The 21854-nt window shown below is 40.7% G+C and overlaps 1 protein-coding gene across 1 annotated transcript in view; it reads right to left on the reverse strand.

Annotated features, from left to right (window-relative positions):
* The window catches only part of ARHGEF4 (Rho guanine nucleotide exchange factor 4), a 230153-nt gene that overhangs the window by 96662 nt on the left and 111637 nt on the right, over positions 1–21854 (reverse strand). The window contains exons 2-3 of the mRNA XM_075861300.1: positions 8987–12325; positions 6206–6508 (exon numbers count right to left, since the gene is read on the reverse strand). Of these exons, the coding sequence (XP_075717415.1) occupies positions 6206–6508; positions 8987–12325 (3642 nt within the window). The remainder of the gene's footprint in view (positions 1–6205; positions 6509–8986; positions 12326–21854) is intronic.

Raw genomic sequence — 21854 nt, forward strand, 5'->3', positions numbered from 1 at the left:
ATTCGAAATGACCCTCGGGTGTGTTGAACGCAGTTTTCCACTCATCCCCCTCTTTGATGCGGATAAGGTTATATGCCCCCCGTAGATCGAACTTAGAAAACCATTGGGCTCCCTGAACCTGATTAAAAAGATCCGGAATCAAAGGAAGTGGGTACTGGTTCCTTACGGTGACCTTATTCAGGTTACGATAATCAATGCACGGCCTAAGACCACCATCCTTCTTCCCCACGAAGAAGAAGCCAGCACCTACAGGAGAAGTCGAGGGGCGAATGAAACCCTTGGCCAGGCATTCTTGGATATACACCCTCATCGCTTCACGTTCAGGACATGAAAGATTAAATATCCTACCCTTAGGAAGCTTGGCACCAGGCACCAAATCGATAGCGCAATCGTAATCTCTATGGGGGGGCAACACCTCGGAGGCCTCCTTAGAAAACACATCGGCGAAGTCCTGAACAAACTCAGGAAGCATGTTTACCTCCTCCCGGGGAGAAATAGAGTTAACAGAAAGACATGACATAAGACATTCATTACCCCATTTGGTGAGATCCCCAGTATTCCAATCAAACGTGGGATTATGCAACTGCAACCAGGGAAGGCCTAAAACCAGATCAGACGATAATCCCTGCATCACCAGTACAGAGCACTGCTCCAAATGCATGGAGCCAACCAGGAGTTCAAAAACAGGAGTATGCTGAGTAAAATAACCATTAGCAAGGGGGGTTGAGTCGATTCCTACTACAGGGATAGGATAAGGTAAATCAATACAAGGCATCTTTAGAGACATAGCAAATTCCACAGACATGATATTAGCAGATGAGCCAGAATCCACGAAAGCACTGCCCGTGGCAGACCGGCCAGCAAACGAGACCTGAAAGGGAAGCAAAATTTTATTGCGTTTCACATTAACGGGAAATACCTGTGCGCCCAAGTGACCTCCCCGATGATCACTTAGGCGCGGAAGTTTTCCGGCTTCTTATTCTTGCGCCTGGGACAGGTGTTCAGTAGATGCTTGTCGTCCCCACAGTAGAAGCAGAGACCATTCATTCTGCGAAACTCCCTACGTTGTCGAGGGGACATGGAGGCCCCGAGTTGCATAGGTACCTCCGAGTCCTCCGTGGAGGGGCGAGGAGACGGGACCTCGGGGGGAATCGCAGAAAAGTCAGAGGGGAGCACACTGAAGCGTTCTAGCTGACGTTCCCTGAGACGTCGGTCAAGTCGTACTGCTAGGGCCATAACCTGGTCAAGGGAGTCAGGCGAGGGGTAGCTAACCAGCAGATCCTTCAGGGCGTCAGATAATCCTAACCTAAACTGGCACCTTAGGGCCGGATCGTTCCACTGAGAAGCTACGCACCACTTCCTAAAATCAGAACAGTATTCCTCAACCGGTCTCCTACCCTGACGTAAGGTCACCAGCTGACTCTCGGCTAAAGCAGTCCTGTCAGTCTCGTCGTAAATGAGTCCGAGGGCAGAGAAAAAACGATCAACAGAGGAAAGTTCAGGGGCGTCAGGCGCCAAGGAGAAGGCCCACTCTTGAGGCCCTTCCTGGAGTCGGGATATGATGATACCCACCCGCTGGTTCTCGGAACCTGAGGAGTGGGGCTTTAGGCGGAAATACAGTCTGCAACTCTCCCGGAAGGAGAGAAACGTCTTACGGTCCCCTGAAAACCGGTCAGGTAACCTGAGGTCGGGTTCTAGAGGTGAGGTGAGGGGTACTACTAAAGCAGCGTCACCCTGATTGACCCTTTGGGCCAGGGCCTGGACCTGTAGGGAGAGGCCCTGCATCTGCTGGGTCAGGGTCTCAAGGGGGTCCATGATAGCGTCAGCGTAGGAGAAATGGTAGACTAGGTAAGGGCTTGTAATTATGTAATGGCAGGAAGGAGGTGAAGGGAAAGTGAGCCCTAATCTACCCACCGCCCTGTCCCTGCCTACTTGCAACGACCCGCCCTAGGCGACGAGGTACAACTGGGCGGCGGTCCCTACGCTGTCTAAGTGCACGGGAGAACAAACAGGGAACACGCAAGGGAAGGGGCAGTAGCCACGGAACGCCACGAGGAAACGGGGCGGCGAACGAACAGTCAGGACCAGGACGAAGTGAGTACACCCGAGCGGGCACGGAGACAGAAGCAAGCCAGGGGCAAGCAAAGCAGGTCAAGCAGAACTGCAGCAAGGCAGAAGCAGGCTGGAGCAAGCAGCAGTGGGGCCAGGAATCCAAAAGAATTACAAGCACTGAGGGAGAGCACAGGGCAGGTAATAAAGGGCAGGGGTCGGAGCTAACTACGACAGACCAGGCCGCGATAGGCTCTCCCACTCCTGAGCCTGCCACCCTGGTTGGTGGGAGATGGTGTCAGTCGAACAGGTCTGGCCTCAGGTGTGGATTGATTAATCCCAGGAGTATAGCTAGATGAAGTACCTGGCAGATCCCTAACAGCCTTATCCTTTTTTTCTATGTCATCTGCCATCTGGGTAGAGTTGGATAGCCCCTATACACATTACACCGTCAGCTGATCCAGCTGAAATCAACGGGTTCGGCCAAGTTTGGTCTAATGTATTTGGGCACCTTTAGTTGAGATGTTTGGCTCCTTGAGCAGTTAAATAATCTAATCTTGTTGCCATGTTGGGAAATGACCAAAAAGGTAGTCCAACAGGGAATATTTTAGGGCTTACACCAATTTATTCAATCATGAGACATATGGTACATGCTGGGTTATCATATTGACTGTGATGACCAGCATAATGGTGGTATATGTCAATGCACCTCTCAACAATGGAAAACCAACCACACAAGCTGAGGTATCTGTACCAATGTTAGGCTCTTATTATTATTGTGCTATGACTGTTCATCAAAGGATCCAGATCACTTTGAGACAAGCTGGGTGAATATGGCCTAAAGATGACCACAGATCAACTGTACAGGCCCCTTCTTTCATCTCACGACTGCACCAACAGACCCCAGTGATTACTCGGCCCAAAGAGGAAGCTGTCAAATCTGATGTCATTTGGCTACGTATGTGTAGTCACACATGGTTCTGCATACAGCAGACTATTCCATTTATTTTTCAAAATCCACTGATGCTTTTATGTTCTGTCATTTATATAAGGACTTCTCACTGAAGAACTTCAATATTTCCTGATTAAAAAATAACGATGGATATGTTTGGAATATTTTTCTGCTACCATTGCAATGCATTGACCATGCTTATATGCATGTCTCCTATAAGACTGTTGCTGTAAAGTTCATCAAAGACATGAGATTTAAACCAGCCATTAAATATATGACCAATGGTTAGAATGAAGGGGATGTGGTGAACTAGTAAGCTCCGTGCGCTTTGTTTACCACTGTGACATTTCTCTACCTATGAGCCGAGCGACAACACTGCCAATAACATCGAATTGTAATGCTCCATCAAAGGGGTATAGAGCAATCCCCAACAACTAATAATATTTTCTGTATATATGTTTTATTGACATGTCAGAAGATGAAAATGAAGCTAAATGACCAAGCAATTTTTTACGTTTTTCCATCGTCGCATTCAAAGAGCTATAACTTTTATATTTTCCTGGTGAAATAGCTGTATAAGAACTTTTTTTTTTGCGGGACAATTTGTATTTTTTAATAGCACCATATTGGGGTACATATAATGTATTAACTTTTTTTGGGGGGGAATAGAAAATAAACTATTTTGCCATACTTTTTTGTGTCTTAAATTTACACTATTTACCATGTGGTATAAATAACATAATAACTTTATTCTGCGGGTCATTACGAATGCGGCCTTACCAAATTTATATATATTTTTTTGTTTTAATACTTTTTTTTCAAAATTATTTGTTTTTGTGTCGCCATAACAATTTATATTTCCACCGATGCAGCTGTATTAGGGCTTTTTTTTGTGCGGGATGACTTGTAGTTTTTATTGGTACCATTTTGGAGTACATACAACTTTATGATCACTTTTTTTTAATCACTTTTTTTCACTTTTTTTGAAGGCAGGATGAACAGAAAGCAATTCTGGCATTGTTTTTATTTCATTTTTTTTTTACATTCGCCATGGAGGTTAAATAAAGTAATAGTTTCTTAGTTGGGGGTAGTTACGGACGCGGCGATACCAAATATGTGTAACTTTTTTTTTTATTGTTTTTTCCATAATAAACCATTTTGTAAGGTGGAAAAGTGTGTTTTTCATTTTTTTTTTACTTGGGATTTTTATTTATTTATTATAAACTTTGTTAAACTTTTTCTTTAGTCTCACTAGGGGACTTTACTATGCGATCATTTGATCGCTTTTATAATAAACTGCAATAATTCTGTATTGCAGTGTGTTATTGCCTGTCAGTGTAAACTAACAGGCATTCACTAAAGGCAGACCTGGGGGCCTTTGTTAGGCATCCAAATAAAGACTGTTAGTGACCGCCGTGTAAATACCTATGGGCGGTCACTAACAGGTTGAGTGAAACATTAAAAGTAAGTTATTGCTGCTTATTACATAGGCACATATAACACATCGTTTTGTTAGTTTTAGTATGCTGGACTGATGGACTGTTGACAGCCTAACATTGACAGTCCGCTTATTTTATTTTCTCGGTAGTTTGTGAGGTCATAATGGATTACATTGGAAAGTTTCAGAACTCCATGTTATAAAACTCTTCAGCACTGTCCTAGAAGTTGCAGTTCTTCCTTGAGATTAGTTTGATTTCCTTAATATTATAACTATAGAAGAGTAAAATCCATCCTTGAGTTTGGCAAAGAGGCAAGCATGTTTAGAGAACGCGAGTATGATTGCCATGTTTCCCATGGGAATAGCCTACAAGCTGCATCTTTATGACTATCATAAAGCTGTATTCCACCACCACCTCCTTCACAAGCATGCATTCAAAGTTCATCTCTAAAATATGATGGAACTTGATGCACTGCTGCTAAAATGCAAAAAAAAGCTTAATTCAATACCCAAGAAAGATAAAAATTAAACAGTGAAATGCCATAAATGGCTTTTCACTGAAATACAAGACCGCAAAAATGAAAAGCTTAAAGCGGGTTCAGGAGTATTACACAGAGGTAAATGGCATGGACAGTTCTTAACCTTTGTGATGCATTTACCATGTCAGATTGGTCCCTGAGCTGACCTCCCAGGAATTATACTGCATTCATTTTAGAAAATATTGGAGAGCAGTTTGATGTGGGCGCTCTCTGGATGGCACTGCTTATTGGGGCACTCTGGCAATGTCTATCGGGGAACACTGACCCTGTTAATGGGTGAATGAGAACAGAATGTAAGGATGGAGCTTATGGGAAAATGTCTCCCTAACAGCTATTCTCTAACTTTGCCAACTTAGTGTCAACTAATATTCTCACCGCCATAGAGTAAAACTCTCCATACCAAGAGTAATTGCTCTGTGTACTGTGCCATATTCATTCAAGTGCAGTAAGAACATTAGAAAAATCTGTTTTTACAGTAATAGTAATTGTTATTATGATCCCTACTGGTAGTAATTACCAATATTAATCAATGATCATTACCATTTGCAGTAAATTACATTTGGGGAGCTGAACTCATGGTCGTATCAGCTGCTATGGAGCCCATAGGGGCGCACTTTCGTACAAGAATTATTATTTTTTGTGGTGAAGAATAAGTTTGTAGCTCTCTGCTATCCAGCACTACTATGTGGGTTCTCTGATATATGGCGCTCTTATCCATACCCACAATTATTGCTACTAATACTGCTGTTTCATTTTTTTGTCACTAGCTGGTAAGGGTCATCTAGTTTTGCCATGGGGCCCTATGTATTCTAGTGACACCCCTGTATCCAACCAAAGCAGCTAATCTGTGCCTACCTAAAATACCACTAACCAAGCCAGATTTACCAGTTGCCAAGCTGCTATCATTGAAGAGAAGCACAAATATTGTTTCTTTCTGGAAACGACACTTCAAACCAAAGCAAATTGTTTAATTGGGGAATGGGATTGTTATGTTTGGTGCTAATTAATTGTTATTCAGGTGTTTTTTCCTAATGAGAACTTATGGAGATTCATTTTTATTTTTGTTATGTTTGGTCCGGGACACGTGACTTATTCTATGTTATCTCCCACATCCTTAGCAAAGAACCATGTGAAATATTAGAATGGAAGCAAAGAGTGCGCATAAGACAGCAAGAGGAGAGCGCGAGAGAGAGAGAGAGAGAGCGAGAGGATGGATGTCATTCTTACTTGTGACTGACTGTTCATATGACTCTCTCCTTGAATTCTGCTTTCTCTCCTGTCTACTTGCATCTCCTGCTTTCTCTGATTTACCCATAGGTCATCACAGCTGAGGCTCCTGAAAAGCGATTTAGAATTTCTTTTCTCTGAGTCTTTGGCGTTTTCCAGTGAAGTCAGCACGGGCAGTGCGGAGGTTTTACTTGTGTCCGTGTCGGGAAATGTGAACACCAGAAACTCAGAGGTCTTCTTCTTCTGAAGGACTTTCTCCCTCTGCATCTTTATGGTTGTTGTTTGGTTTTGTAGTCTAGTATCCTGTTTTTATCAGTTTTAAGTAAAAGGTATTTAGGACAATACAGACCTGAAACTCCACGTATCCAAATAATTCAGTACTATATACCAATATGACATCGTTAATGTTTTTGTGGGAGCTTAAGAAAAATCTATAGTTGCACATAAAACAAGCAGACATTACTTATGACAACACATGGAGCAGAGGGAACCTCTTAAAGGGAACATGTCACCAGCATTTCACCTATTAACTCCTTAAGAACACGGCCAATTTTGGCCTTGAGGACAGAACAATTTTTTTATATTTCCCTCTTTGCATCCCGACGCTCATAACTTTTTTTTATTTTTTGTACGACGTGGTTGTATGAGACTTCGTTTTTTGCAGGACGAGTTGTACTTTATGTAGGTACCATTTTTTGGTATAAATACATTATCGTTTAATTTATATACATTTTTATTTTGGCGAAAATGCAGAAAAAAAGCAGTTCCGCTGCAGTTTTATTATTTTATTTTTTTACACCATACACCGATCATCATAAATAATGTTATACATTTGTCTTACAGGTTGTTACGGTTGTGGCGATACCAAATATGTCTATATTATTTCAAATTTTGGGACTTTCTGTGTATTTTTGTAACTATTTTTTTTATTTAACATAATTTTTTTTTTTAAATTAATTCAACTTTTTTTTTAATCTCATAGAGGGATTTTTCATTTTTATTTGTAATTTTTAACTAATGTACTGGCATATATCTATATACCAGTACATTAGCCTGTGCACTGATTGTACACAGGCAGTTGTTAGGGCAGACCTCAGTATGCCCTAACAACAAGAAATATGGTCAGAGAGCCCTGGGGTCCTGCAATGGACTCTGGGCTGTCTGGCCATGCAAGTTATGGGCTTTGATCGCGTAACAGGGATTTTCTGTGACGTGATCAAAGGGCAGTCCCCCCTTCTCTTATTTACTTTGAATGCCACAATCAGCTTTGATCGCTGCATTCAAGGGGTTAACGGCTGAGAAAAGAGGTTTCTCTTCTCTCCGTCGTTAGAGCGGGGCTGCGGCTGTGTATTACAGCCATTAACCCGCTCCTGACCGCGCGCGGACATGGCTGTCACACAGGACGAGAATACTCCTCCTAATGCGCAAAGTACCCGCTGCTCAGGACGAGTATTTCTCATTACTGCTTGTCATTCATGTATGTGAATTAAAATGGCAGCATAATGTTAGATAAAAGGGTTTTTTTTTTTTTACTGTGACTGGTATTGCAGCTCACTTGAATGGAGCTAAGCCGCCATACCGCACACAGCCTATGTTGAAAAGTGGTGCTGTTTCCGGGGGAAAAAATGTAGACCTTTTATTTTCTAATCTTGTATAACCCCCTTCATCTTCAGTTTTCACCTATTAATCAAAAAGAAATAAGCCTCAATGACATAAAAAAAGCATAAAAAGTACACTAAATGTAAGTATGCACCATCATGAATGTGACGCTTCAGGCTAGGGCCGGTGAGAGCTGAAAGGACAATGAACATGAAGACATTTTTTATCAGAATATTTTGCATTTTAACAACCACAGAAATAAATTCTGAGTCATCTGTACTCACAGATTGTACCCGAAATAATACAATATGTCATATAATAGGATGTGGATTCACAAGTGATTAACCAGCAGTGTGAATGCAATACCGCAAAGGCCTCAGATGTCTGCAGATTCTTAGAAACTCCTGCAACACTCTCCTTGGTGTCTTGCAATTGAAACTCTTGGCTTCTTATGCCATCTGCTGGCAGTTAAAGCACTGACCCTGCTAATGTAAGTGGCTTTAAAGGCTATGTCAATCTTTACACACTTTTTTTTTCATATAAAACAAGGTGTTTTAAAAATCTTTTATTGTTTATTTAATACAATTCCTTTTTACTTTTTGAGATACAGCTTCTATGTATCCTGGATATATAGAAGCTGTAGCTTGTGCTCAAACCTGAATTCATCAGATCAGCGGGACTGACGGCTTCATGGTATTTTAAAAAACTTTTTGATTGTTTTTTTATTATTTTTTCTGGATACATAGAAGCTGTATTTCAAATACTAAAACTTTTTTTTTTTTAAATAAAAAACAATTAAAAAGCTATTTAAAATACCATGATATATTGTTTTATTAAAAAAATAAAAATAGTGTGCAATGGTTTAGATGGCCTTTAAGAATAGTTCTCTACAAAGGGATCAACCGTTTCTAATATTAGAAATTCAACTCCGAAGCATGGATGATAAAATTACCTAGTGTTTTTAAATGGTTAGGACGGGACACATATTATTCGATCAATCCAAAATACACACTACCTAGCTCCTGAAATGTCGAATGTTATCAAGTGCTTGTATCATTTATTCAAGCTTATTCTTTCTGTTCATTCAGACATGTTTATCTAAAATAACTAAATGCATGGGCAGTATAATAATGTGTAATGATTGATTCCATACTGAATACATAAAATAAGGCATGTACTTACATCTTCCTTAAGTATGTCACTAGTTGAAGAAGCTGTGTATATGCTGGCTTGGGACTGGCTGCTGATCCCACTGTCCTCCTTGAGGACCTCGTTCTCTGAGGAATTTATTGTCCATGGTTTAAATATCATGGATGCCTCTGTTGAGTCCAAATACCCATCCAGTGGAGAAGAGTTTCCTAGAGACGTCATGGAGGTGGCACTGGCCCTGGAATTCTGAAGACTTTTACGTTGGTAGTTAGGCCATTGACTTTGTGGCTTAGGACTCATGGGTCGACAAGGCATTGAGTTAAGGTCAGAATTGGAGAATATGTTTGCATAGGAGGTGCTTGATGATTGTCTCATCATTGAAGGCTGCTCACTTGGATTACATAATGTGCAGATCATTGATTGATCAAATGAATTCCTTGCATTGGCAGTGGCGCAACACTTAAGAGAATTTCTTATTTCGACATCCTCAGCTGCAGGTTCTGGTGAAGTGGGCACCACATGGTTGTCATTAGTTTCCATGTAGCTACCATCTTTTATTTCTGCTGAAGAACTACTGAGTAAGTCTGGAACCGCTGACGAATAATTTTCGCTATTAATATCTATCTTTTCTTTCGATTCCTTCCTTGGTTTGTTTGGACTGATAACGTGTGTGGATAATGTTAATACACTTAGTCTTTTAAATGATTCTCTTTCCTTGTTCTTTCGTAATGCTCTCCATGACATTTGATGAGGTCTGATCTTTTTCCTTTCCTCTTTGGTGACAGTCTCCAAGTTTTGAGCTGTATTTTCTTTTTCTAAACTCTTAAAATCAAAAAGGCTTGAGAATGACTTATGGGCCCAAGATAACCTTTCTTTTAACCGTTTGCTTTCTGTGCTTTTATTACTGTTTTTCATATCATTACTGTCTAATTGAGGCTTGGGTAAATCTTGGTTGTTGGATGATTCAGTCAGCTCAGGCATCCTATCATTCGACACATTATTTCTTAATCTGCTAAAATTGTCTAGGTCAATCCTCCCTGGTCCTGAAGCTTTTCTCATACTCCTGTTGTAGAGGAAACTACTTTCAAAAAGGTCATCATCAGAGAGATCTGAAGAGTGCTCATCTTTACATAAATTGGCTATCTGTCTGCTGCTTATAACTGGTGGTTTAAGAGAGAGTGGATTCATGTTTTCTATATTATTTACTGTGTCTTCAGCTTTATCTTCTACATCTGTGTTACATTCAGACTGGGCTTGTTTAGTGCTTTCTGAAGGAATCTGTAATATCGGTGGTAATTCTGAGGATCTGTCACTTGAATCCAAATTTGTGCTTTCTTCCATCTCTGGGTTATGACTATTGACATCTTTACATTGTTCGCAGTCTTTATTTTTAGTGCAATTATTGCTGCTACAGTAGGCACTTTCATCATCCACATCCATTACACCCATCTCCATGCTTTTTGTCTTTCCTTCAGGGGCGGATTCTTGTATAACACCTAAGATGTCCTTCTTATCTTCTAGATTTTGGAAACTGTCATATTCTATGTCATCATCATCGGAGAAACTGAATGCTAGATGCTCTGAGCTATCTGAAGTTTCTTCACTCTCTTCATCATCCAGCATTTTGACAGAATTCGTCAAATCAATTCGTTCCACAGGAGATTCTTCGTCTAAATCACATACACTATCAGTCTCCATGTTTTTCATCTCTGAAACCAAACTATTCTTTTCTTCTTGAAATGTCCCTTTGGGATCAGGATCATCTAGTTCATTGCCCTGCATTTGAGGACTTTGTTTGCTTTGATTTTTTTCTTTAGCCATATAGTCAGTATTCATTTCATATGAGGCTTTCATATCTAGGTTAGCTTCAGTAGAGTTGTTCTCTTTGGTCCCATCACTACTATTTACGTTGACTACATCTTTATTGTTCAATGGATCTTCATCTAAATTGTCACCTAATAATTCCTGAATGAATACTTGACTGTTTTCAGGTGAATCGTGTGCTTGGATAAAACAAGGTTCTTCAAATTGTTCTTCTATAAAATGGACATCATTGGGCCTGTTCCTTGTTGCCTGTGCATCTGTTCGTTCTATGGATATTATAATAAGATTCGTTTTGTTAGAAGAATCATTGGCGGTATCTGACTCCTGATCTGAAGCCTCTTTGATGGTCATATGGTTCAGTGTGGTGTCATTGCCAACTACAGTGAAGTTGTCTGCCTCATCTAGGTTGTATTCTGGCACATTTGGCTTTATATATGGTTTTGCTGAATATTTGCTCTTATTTGCTTCTGTAGAGTTTAATATCACCAGAAATCTATTTTCTCTGTCTCTACATATGTCAGATTCTGAAGATCCACATCCTACCTTTGTTCTATCATCATCAATAGAAATATTGTGCTGGTTTGGGACTGGTTCATAGCCATTAAGCACTTGTATTGGTCCCCTGTGTTGATGAGAACCGTGGTCCCAATCTTCTTGATGAAGACTAGACTCATAAATTTCAGTTGGTTTATTTGATGGAGTCCTCATTAAATCTCCATTGGACTGATCTACACAGGCGGAAGATGTGTCCAGATTATGACTTTCTTTAGAGAACGGCTTTCTTGCTGTACTTACCTCTCCCTTATTTCCACCATACTGTTCTGCAGTTTTATTACTTTTAGAGATTTTTAAATGAATATTAGGCAAACTTTGGTGAGAGGCAACAAGAGTTGTGTCTGACCTTGTACAAGTCAGGCAACCTTCTGACTTGGAAATGACTTTGACTCTCCTTTTTGTACTTGTTTTTATTTCTGTGGAAACCACCAAACCTTTAGGCCTTTCTTCAATTACTGTCACATTATGTGTCAACCCATTGAAAGTTACATTATTATTCTCTGTATCGTCTCTTAAATTTACGTTAGGAGTAAAAATATCCTTCTTGTTTTTATCCACAGTATGTATTTTACTTAGCTCAGATGCAAGGTTTTTCTGAGGAGACTGGAGTCGTGTTTGTAAACAGGAAGAGGCCTCGGTCAGATCTTCTTGGCTGCATACGATTTCTTTTGAGAAGTGTGTGTTGTCTGTATAATTGGCGCCTTGGAGTTTAGTAAAATTTGAATACACAGATTCCTCCTTTTCTAACAAAATACAATCTGTCCTTCTGTTCAGTTCATCTGTTGCATCACTAGAAACAGAGTCAATGTCGGAGATGCTTTCAAAGACTTCACTTTTTAATTCAGTGGGACTTTCGCTGAAGTATGATCTAGTTTCAAAGTAATCTTCATCTTGGTCCTGACTGAAAGACCCAAACTCAAGCGTACACTGGTCAGCACTGATGTCTTCATTAAATTCTACTTTATTTTCAGTGTCTTCATTTAGTTCTGGGGTCTGTAACAATAAATAAATGTAAGATGTTAAGGAACAAAATATAATGTTTAATCTTATACGAAACAAGAAACATTTTATGTTATATTTAAAGTTTCCCCTCTCTTTCAAACTTTTAAATATGAGCAAAACGTAACATTTGCCATAAGTCTCAAATATCTTGCTCGACTTTTTCAATATAGTGCACCAATGGTCTGAATGGTCTGGCCAGTTATGAATTCATTTATCTATTTCAAACTGTACTCACTCTGTATACAACTTCTATATAACTCATTGGGGTCACATATATAGTAAATCCAGACTGCACTTACCACTTCCTCCATTTAGCGCCCTTTCTGCCACTGGGAAGGGGTGATGCGCTATCTGAATTCACTTTAAACCGATGTGTAGAGGTTCAGATAGCACCAGTTTAGGTAGGTGAACTAATAGTGGCCCAACCCAATCGTGAAACAGTAAGAAAGTACTCGGGCACTGGGGACTGTACTGAGGACTGTACTGGGGACTGTTGTGTGGTTCCATCGGCGCTATATATTAATGGTGGCTGACAGCTACTTGTGGCGCTGTACACAAGTAGCGGTCAGCCGCCATTAATATGTAGCGCAGACGGAACCACACAACAGTCCCCAGTATGACCCAGTGCCTGATGAAGGTCAGGTTGACCGAAAGGTCGCACTTAGCCATTGGCATGAATAAAGACAAAGAATATATCATCTCCAACTTTGGTGCCGAGTACTTCTTACTGAATTCACTTTAAAGACAGCTCCTGTTTAGCTCATTGTGTCATTATTGAGTGAATCTGGAATGCACCCAGTATCGGATTGGGGTTCCTTGGGCCAACCCTCTACCCATACAGGACATGTTCACATTCACTTCTCACTGCATTTTATACTTTGTTGTTATCAATTCATACACAGGACATGTCATCAATAAGGTCTAATAGGATATTTGTGAATCAACACACAAGGAATAGACCCTAGTGGAAAGCGATTTGCTCAAAAGTCTCCTCCAAATAGGGTTGTCTTCTGCTGGAAAATTTGGGGCCCATTATTGTGTCAGAACCTGGGCCCACCCGAGGATCCTCTGTTACTCTGGTGAGCCACTCTGACACTGATTGCAACCATTTAGAAGGTGACGGTGGTATTTCCGAATGTTATTCTGCAGCCGGGTTAGACCTCCAATGCTCCATATAGAAGAAACAAAGCATAGATGCATCATGTTCATCTCTTCTTGGTTTAATTTTAGAATCTGTATTGCCACCCACCACTACATACAGTCGACTAGCAATTCTGACAAATAGAACTTAGATTACTGTAGGGTGTTGTGGCATTAATATGAAATCTAAAATGCGTCCATGTCATTTGAAATTGGTGTAAGAGAAGATGAACAAGCTGATTTTTTTTTTGTTCATCAAGTCACATTGCTAGATTCTATGACTACTGTATTCCTAAACTTACAGAAGGCCAGCACAAGTTATCCAAAGGACATTATAAATTGTTGCCTATGCATCTCATGACTTAGCAGACAGTTTGATCTTGCGCACCTGCACTTTTACTTATGTGACGGCAATTATATATTTATATATATATTTTTTTATAGATATGATTGTTTCCAATAAGGTAATGTGTATAATAGAGGCAGACCATGCGGCTGCTATGGGCTCCTTGGAAAGAAGGGTCCCTGGTTGGACCCATCCCCATTGTTATAGAGTAGCAAAACCCTGTGCAGGACTCTCCTCTCCAGAGGAGCTGCATTGTTAGCAAACAAGGGGACTGGGAATTGGCCCAAGGGTCATAGAATAGGCATAAAGAGGGAAACAAACACTAGGGCTTTTGGTCCTGAGTGCCAAACTCAAGACTACTTTGATCTTTACTACGAGGCATCTTCTCTTCTATGAATGCCAACTTCTTTCTAACAAGATATAAACTGACAAGATGATAGGGATCATCCTCATGGAGCGTTCACTGATCAGTCCAATTATAATGTTATAATATTGTCACTGTTGAGACCTCAAACAGATAACAAATCATCTGGATTCAATTGCTGTCTAAAGAATGTGGCCACCATTGATCATGAGAGTGATTTTTTGTCATGACAGTGTTTATTTTTCAGGTTCTGCACAAATTAAACACAGAGAAAAAAAATGAATAGGCCAGTCATATATCAAATACCTAATGGATTCTAGGGTTGTATAACCACTTTTGGTTAAGTAATGGTCCTAATAGTACTTGAGAGTTTACAATCTAAACACATTCAGTAATCTGATGTAAGGATTAAGGGCTTCTCCACACGTAACAGAATTGCTGCAGAAAATTTCTGCAGCAATTCTGTTGAAAGTAGCAGACCATTCCGCTGCGGAAAAAACACACCATTTCCTGCATTTTTTTACTGTAGAAAATGGTGCGTATTTTGCAGCGTTTTTCTCAATGTTAGGAGATGGTGACATCACCTCAGAAAAACACAGCAATTCAGTCCACTTTCCGCAGCAGGAATAGACATGTTACGGTGTGAAAAATACGCACCGCAGGTTAATTTCGGATAGGAATTTTTACTCAGTGTGAGGATGAGATTTGTTAAATCTGTGTTCTGCTGCGTATTTTCCATTCACAATTTCGGATGGAAAATTCCGCTACATGTGGATAAGCCCTAATTGTTTTTTCCTCTTCTTACTAGTGTTCAGTCCATAACATCACAGAACTTAGAAGGTAAATTGTCTGAAGTGCGTAAATAGTTCAGCACTGCTCAGATATTTATGGTACAGTAGTGTTTTCTTAGTAAAAGAGTTATGATATTTACTCCCTAATATAAGACAAATCACCTGTACATAGAAGTCCGGTTGAGGTGTCCAGTTCTGTCAAGTTTTGTTTGTTATTTCTTTGTTTCTTTCTTCTTTTATACTACTGACGAGTGTAACCTAGGTGACATATTGGTTGTCACTCAGCGTTTGAAGATATAACTGAGGACTCAACCACCAAAATGTAATGTTAAAGGTTAACTAAATGTTCAACAAACTTCAGACATGTTATAGTGACATGTCAGAAATTTTGATTGGTGGGGGTCCGAGCACTGACACCCTCAGCAATCGCTAAAACGAAGCAACAGAAGCGCTCGTGTGGGCACTAAACTTCTTGGTTTCTGTTCGTCTTTTACCGGAAATCAATGTAGCGGTGTATGGACTCAATACAAAGTCTATGGGCGCGTACACCGCTACTTCGCCTTTCCGGAAAAAAACTAACAGAAACGAAGCGGCTGAGCAGTTCTGACGCTTCATTTTAGCGATTCGTGGGGGTCTCAGTGCTCGGACCCGCACCAATCAAAACTTCTGATATGTCCCTATGACACGTCAGAAGTTTGTTGAACGTTTATCTACACTTTAAAAAATTTTCTTTAGGGGGAGATGCTATTACGTTATATAAGTAGGCTTCATTATAGTCTAGGGTCAACTGATGATCAAGAATTTTTAAGGGCCTAAAAGAAATGAAAGTGCAAGCATGCAAACCTGCCTTAGAATGCTGTTAGTGGAAACATCTTTATTGAGGGTACCTGCTAACTCTATCTAGATGCTGCCCAGTCTTAAAGGGGTTTTCCCATCAGGGACATTTATGGCATATCCAGAGGATATGTAGGTCCCACCTCTGCGACCCGCACCAATCTCTAGAACGTGGTCCCTAAACCCCGTTCTACCTCTCAGTGTTCCGGATGACGTGTGTGATTCCGGACCATGAAGAAGAAAACAGTGTAGCATGCTGAGCTACGCTGTTCCGTAAGTCTCATAGTATTAAACAGCAGCTACGAAAAGAGCATGTTCTATGGGACTTACGGAAACAGCTATGCTGTTTTCTTCTTCATGGTCAGGAATCACATGCATCAGTCTCAGAGGTGGGACACGCATCTATCTGACATTTATGACATATCCTGTGGATATGTCATAAATTACCCTGATAGTAAAACCCCACCAAGTCACAGTGCCACTCTTTTTGAATAATACCAGTTGACATTTAGAGTTTTGTCAGGTAAGCTAAATAATTTAGCATTTCTAGTGTCATCTGTTTACACTGCTGTACAATGATGGTATGAATCAATAATTTTGCTGTTGTGTGAATACTCATGGTCTCTGTCAGGGATCACGATCCCTGACTTACCACGGCGCACCATCTGCCCAGCGGGACACTTGTCGGCTAGTTAAGGGACCGTGGCTTCACATTGCCTAGGCAACATCACAAATGCCTTCTCTGCACTATGCACGCTCAGTCACGGGATCGAGACCTGGCCATGGTGGATTACGTCACTGGTTGGAAATCTTAAAGAGGATCTGCTCCTGGAGTTCCTTGCTTGATTCTCAGCCTTGATGGTGAGTTTCCTGTTTTTTTTTTCACTGCTGTTCTCTGTGATTCCGTGTTTGACCTGGTTTTTATCTTGACTCCATTTGATCCAATAATCGATGTACGACCACTGGCCTGACTATGACCTTGCCTCCTGATACTGATTTCTGAACCTAATGTTGTCGCCTCTTACCAACCCGGATCTGTTTGACGATGAAACTGATTATACCCGCCATCTGCAACCCGACCGTCTTTTGGGGACTATCTTGGGAACGCAACCAAAGAATCTTACCAGCAAAGTCCATATCTCCTTGTGAGGGTTAAGGGAGAAGAACAGGGGATTCCTTAGACTCAGAACCCTGGCCAATTCAATAAAGGTCCCAGTCCTTCATTGTTCCTGTCTGCTGCCAACCTTCTTCTGTGCTGGAGTGCAACTCCTTGTCTGACAAATGTGCATAGTGTCCATGAAGTCTGTCCCCACTATGCTGTGCTGCTCTGCTTTACTGCTCCTAAAACGTCACCCAAGTTCTGACTATGCTAGCTATGGACTGGCATCCAGGTTGGCTATAGTTAAACACTATTTCTTACCTTACAGAACTATGACCTGGCCACAGCTCCACAGAGAATAATTGCAATAAATGAAATTAGTCACTTAATTATTCTAAGCCAAGCAGCGTTAAATTTTAATTTTATCACATCATCTCCAGTTTGTTGTGGTTAACTGAACATTTAGACTTATCCTAGGAGATTCTTCCGTGAGGAATCCTGGAGTCTTTGTCTGAACTTGTACCAGGAACATGCCAGTCAACATCTCATAAAATAACATCTTTCTTGTTAGGCTGCAGTTCTATATGCACTGTATACACGAATATAGGGTAACCTTACATCGAAAAAACATAGACAATGCGACAATCAATCTCTGATTTGTTCATTGACCTGAATGGAAACAGTGAATGTTGATGAAGTCACAACAGTTGCCGAACGCCCACGGGTTATGTTCTGTAGAGGCAGATAATGGCCTACATTAGCCTTTTTAGCCATCTAAAAATACTATATAAGGCACAATGAACAGGGATGTAGCTATATGGGGGGCAGAGTTAGCAGTAATACCATGGCCGTGAGGGGGTCCAAAGAGGTGACACGTGGTAGGTTGGGTGCCCTGTAACGTAGCAGATTTTGCATTGGGGTCCAGGAGCTTCAAGTTACGCCTCTCTCAATGAATATACTGTTTTGAGTCTAGCTGTTTAAATAGTTACAATTAATTACTTTCTTATCTTGAAATAATACTGTGGTAGTAATATTCTTTATTAATTGTACTTATTCTAAAAATGAAATATTTCTAATTTTTTACAACATCAGGAAACGTGGGGAAACATGGGGAAACATTTTCTGTTCATTGTTACTGCCTTCATATTATACAAAGGTCACATAGTATTGGAGTTAACACATGAATTCATATATGTATATAAGTGGAACACTTAGCATGAAACACAGTCCACAGCCCATTGTGACTCATAAAACCATTTATCACCTTGGTGTTACTAAACAAAGACAAACAGAATTATGATTTATTAACCCTACATTATGAAGATCAAATTACCTTAATTCTCTATTTTCTTTTATATTATTGCCATGATCCCAAATGTGCACTAACTCCTGGCAACCATTACAACCAAGGCTAAGGCCAATAATTGATTTGTTTGTAAATCTTACTAGTCATTTGTATATATTAAAAGGGTCCAATATGTTAGTGTAAATACAACTCCTATAACAGAGCATGTGTAATGAGATAACTTTATAGTATTGTGCTGCTATAATTCCTTCCATGAACAGTGGTTTTAGCTGCAGAGGGTGAGGGTCACTGTCAAACTGGGGTTGTCAGATTGGGGCCACTAGAGGAGATGATCCTGCAGGACACCCTCCATCTACACAGAACATGTACACATCCACATATATTTGCATTGTAATCTTTGTTGTTATCATTGCACACAGAGGACATATCATCAATAAAGTCTAATAGGTTATTTGTGACTCAACCAATTAGAAATATACACTAGTGGCAAGTGATGGGCTCCACAGTCACCTCTAAATCGGGTTGTCTTCTGCTGGATCACTGGGACCCATTATTGTGTCAGAGCAGGGGCCCACCAAGGGATCGCATGGTACCCGGGTGGGCCAGTCCAACTCTGTAATTTCTTTTTACCTGCCTCTTGTCTATGTTTCTTATTGTTATGTCAGGCTCCTACGGAAGCATATATGTAAACACAGAGCACCCCCCCCCCCATATTCGAACACCATGCAGCTGCTGCTCCTAAAATCAGCACTTAAGGACTAGTCTAGAACAGACTAAGTCAAGGGCTAAACAATGATGGTGGCCACAGGTCTTAGCACAGCTGAAGCCACATTGCATTGTTGTGGTACATGAAAGTGAATTGTCACTCATTCATTCAGTGCAACTTAATGCAGAGGGATGAAGAGTCACAGTGAACTTAATGATTATCTTAATAACATGACTGGAACAACCTAAATGAAGAAGCACCATTTTACACGCCAAGGTATAGACCGCTGTGTGGCCCCAGCTTTACTTGTGCCATTACGTAAACTTTATCTACATAGACATTTCGAGACTCTTTTTCGATACCTGATCAAATATAAGCAATTGAAAAGCCACAATATAATCACACTACAAAAACTATTACACATATCAGTTCTCAGACATCATGATAGAAAAGGATGCAGTGGTATTTACATTGCCTGGTGTGTGGCAAGCATCCAGGTTATCAAACAGGGGAAAATAATTACAGTCGTTCAAAGGTTAAGAAATAATTACACAAACTGAGAAGAAATATTGAATGTTGTACCTGAAAGTTCTGCGTTCCTTGGAGCAGCCAGAAGAGTCTTACTGTCTAAATGTACGGAGAAACCGGAGACAACTATTGTGCACGGCGCTGTACTCTGTCATTATGGAGACGTCTACAGTACCGGTTTGACAAGTTTTAAGCACAGTTATAACAGGCTGTTTAAATATTGCTAAAAAAAAAACCACTTGGCTCTTGTAACACCCTCGTTTTGGTATAAACGCATTCTAACTTATTATAAATAGTAAAATCACACTGTTGTGTCTCTGCATTGAGACATATACAAACTGTCCACAATTTACATCACATTTCCTACACCCTATAGACAAACAACTCCTGAGTATCACGTCGGTTTATTCATATTTATTGTGGGGTTTTCATTAGTTATTCCTCTGTATGTAAACACTAACATTCCTGCTGCATGGAATGACAATAACAGTGAAAGAACGGATACAAGTTCCAAAAATGCTGCATAAAGGAAACGTCTCGTAATATGTTCAGGAGTGTACACAAAGGACAAGCTGCTCCATAACAAAAAAGAAAATAGCATTGAACCATTCCGATTTAGAAAGGCCCAATTTGTGGCCTCCTATTAACACTACATAATAGGGTGGGTGGGGGGGGGGGGGGTTGAGGTCAACTCCTTTCTGCACCTCGACGTACAGATATGTTGCAGAGATAGCGCGGACAATCAGGCTGTTCCCGCGCCATTAGCAGCAAGTCGACATCCCGCTGCAATGGCCGATAATAGCTAACCAGTCCAGGTTGTTTAACCCGTTAGATGACAATAGCAACCGGGGCATGCACAGAGTTTAACAGAAGGAATGGGGGGGGGCTCCCTCTGTTTCCTCATTGGCAGACCCTCAACGTGATCGCCCCCAGGCCTGACATGTCTTTATGCCTATTAGGGTGTGCCAAACGCATGGCCTAATAGATTGCTAAGTATACCAAAGCTGTAATGACGGGGGTGGGGAGAGAGACAAGTGAGCCCTAATCTACCCGCCACTCAGTCCCTGCCTACTTGCAACGACCCGCCCTAGGCGACGGGGTACAACTGGGCGACGGTCCCTACGCTCAATAAGTGCACGACAGACAAACAGACAAGGGTACACAGAGCTAGGGGGAGAATGGGGCAGTTGCCCACTGCAACACCGTGAGCAACAAGAGAAGTGAACAAGCCGAGTCAAACCAGGAGAGTACGAGGTGCCAAACGCAGAGCAGAAGAGTAGTAAACAAGCCGAGTCAAACCAGGAGTGTACGAGGTACCAAACGCAGAGCAGGAGAGTAGTCAGCAAGCCGGGGTCAATAAGAAGCATGGACAATAGTACAAGAAGCTGCAGCAGGGCCAGGAAACCAAACGAGAAGAATCACAAGCAAAGGAGGAACAGGAAAGGCAGGTATAAATAGACAGAGGGCGGGAGCTAGCTCCGTCTGGCCAGGCTGTGATAGGTTCTCCCACTCCTAAGCCTGCCACCCTGAGTGGTGGAAGATGGAGTCAGTCTCACAGACATAGAAGCAGGTGCAGACTGATTATCTATGGGCGTTAACCCCGAAGCTGTGCCTGGCAGATCCTTTACAAAAGCATTAAAGAAGCGATCAAAAGATTGAATAAAATACAGTTTAACCCCTTAATACCAAAGGTATTTGAAACCTTAATGACCAAGCAGATTGTGGGTTAAATAATGTAATTATTTTATAGTTGGGGTCATTATGGATATACCAAATATGTGTAACTTTATTACTTTTTTTTTCATAATAAAGTATTTTGTAAGGTAAAAACGTGGGTTTATATTTTGTTTTTTTTACTTGGGATTTTTATTTATTTATTGTAAACTTTATTAAGATTTTTTAAACTTTTTTTTTCTGTCCCACTTGGGGACTTTACTTTATGATCATTTGATCAGTTTTATAATACACTGCAATACTTCTGTATTGCAGTGTATAATTGCCTGTTAGTGTAAAACTGACAGGCATTTGTTAGGCCTAGCAGGCATTCACAAAAGGCAGGATAAACCTGCAACCAAAAGGTCAATACTAGCACAAAAGATCATAATTTTTCATTAAAAAATCACTTTATTGGGGGATAGATACAAAACATTAAAAGATGAGTCACACAATGTAAAAAACATGGCGTCAGCCTATTCAGGACAAGATGTAATATAGTCATGCATGTCCATGCATAAATAGAAGTATACAGACATGTGGATATAGGAATGAGTAGGAGGCCGCTGACCATGCCTAGCACATAATATGTGGAAATTTACTGCTGTCGATGACAATGTATAATACTAATGATAATGACATGGAGGCAGAAAAGTGCACATGTGTGTAACAAGGGACAGGGCATTAGCAACA

The sequence above is a fragment of the Rhinoderma darwinii genome, chromosome 4 (genome assembly GCF_050947455.1).
Source record: "Rhinoderma darwinii isolate aRhiDar2 chromosome 4, aRhiDar2.hap1, whole genome shotgun sequence".
NCBI lineage: Eukaryota > Metazoa > Chordata > Amphibia > Anura > Rhinodermatidae > Rhinoderma > Rhinoderma darwinii.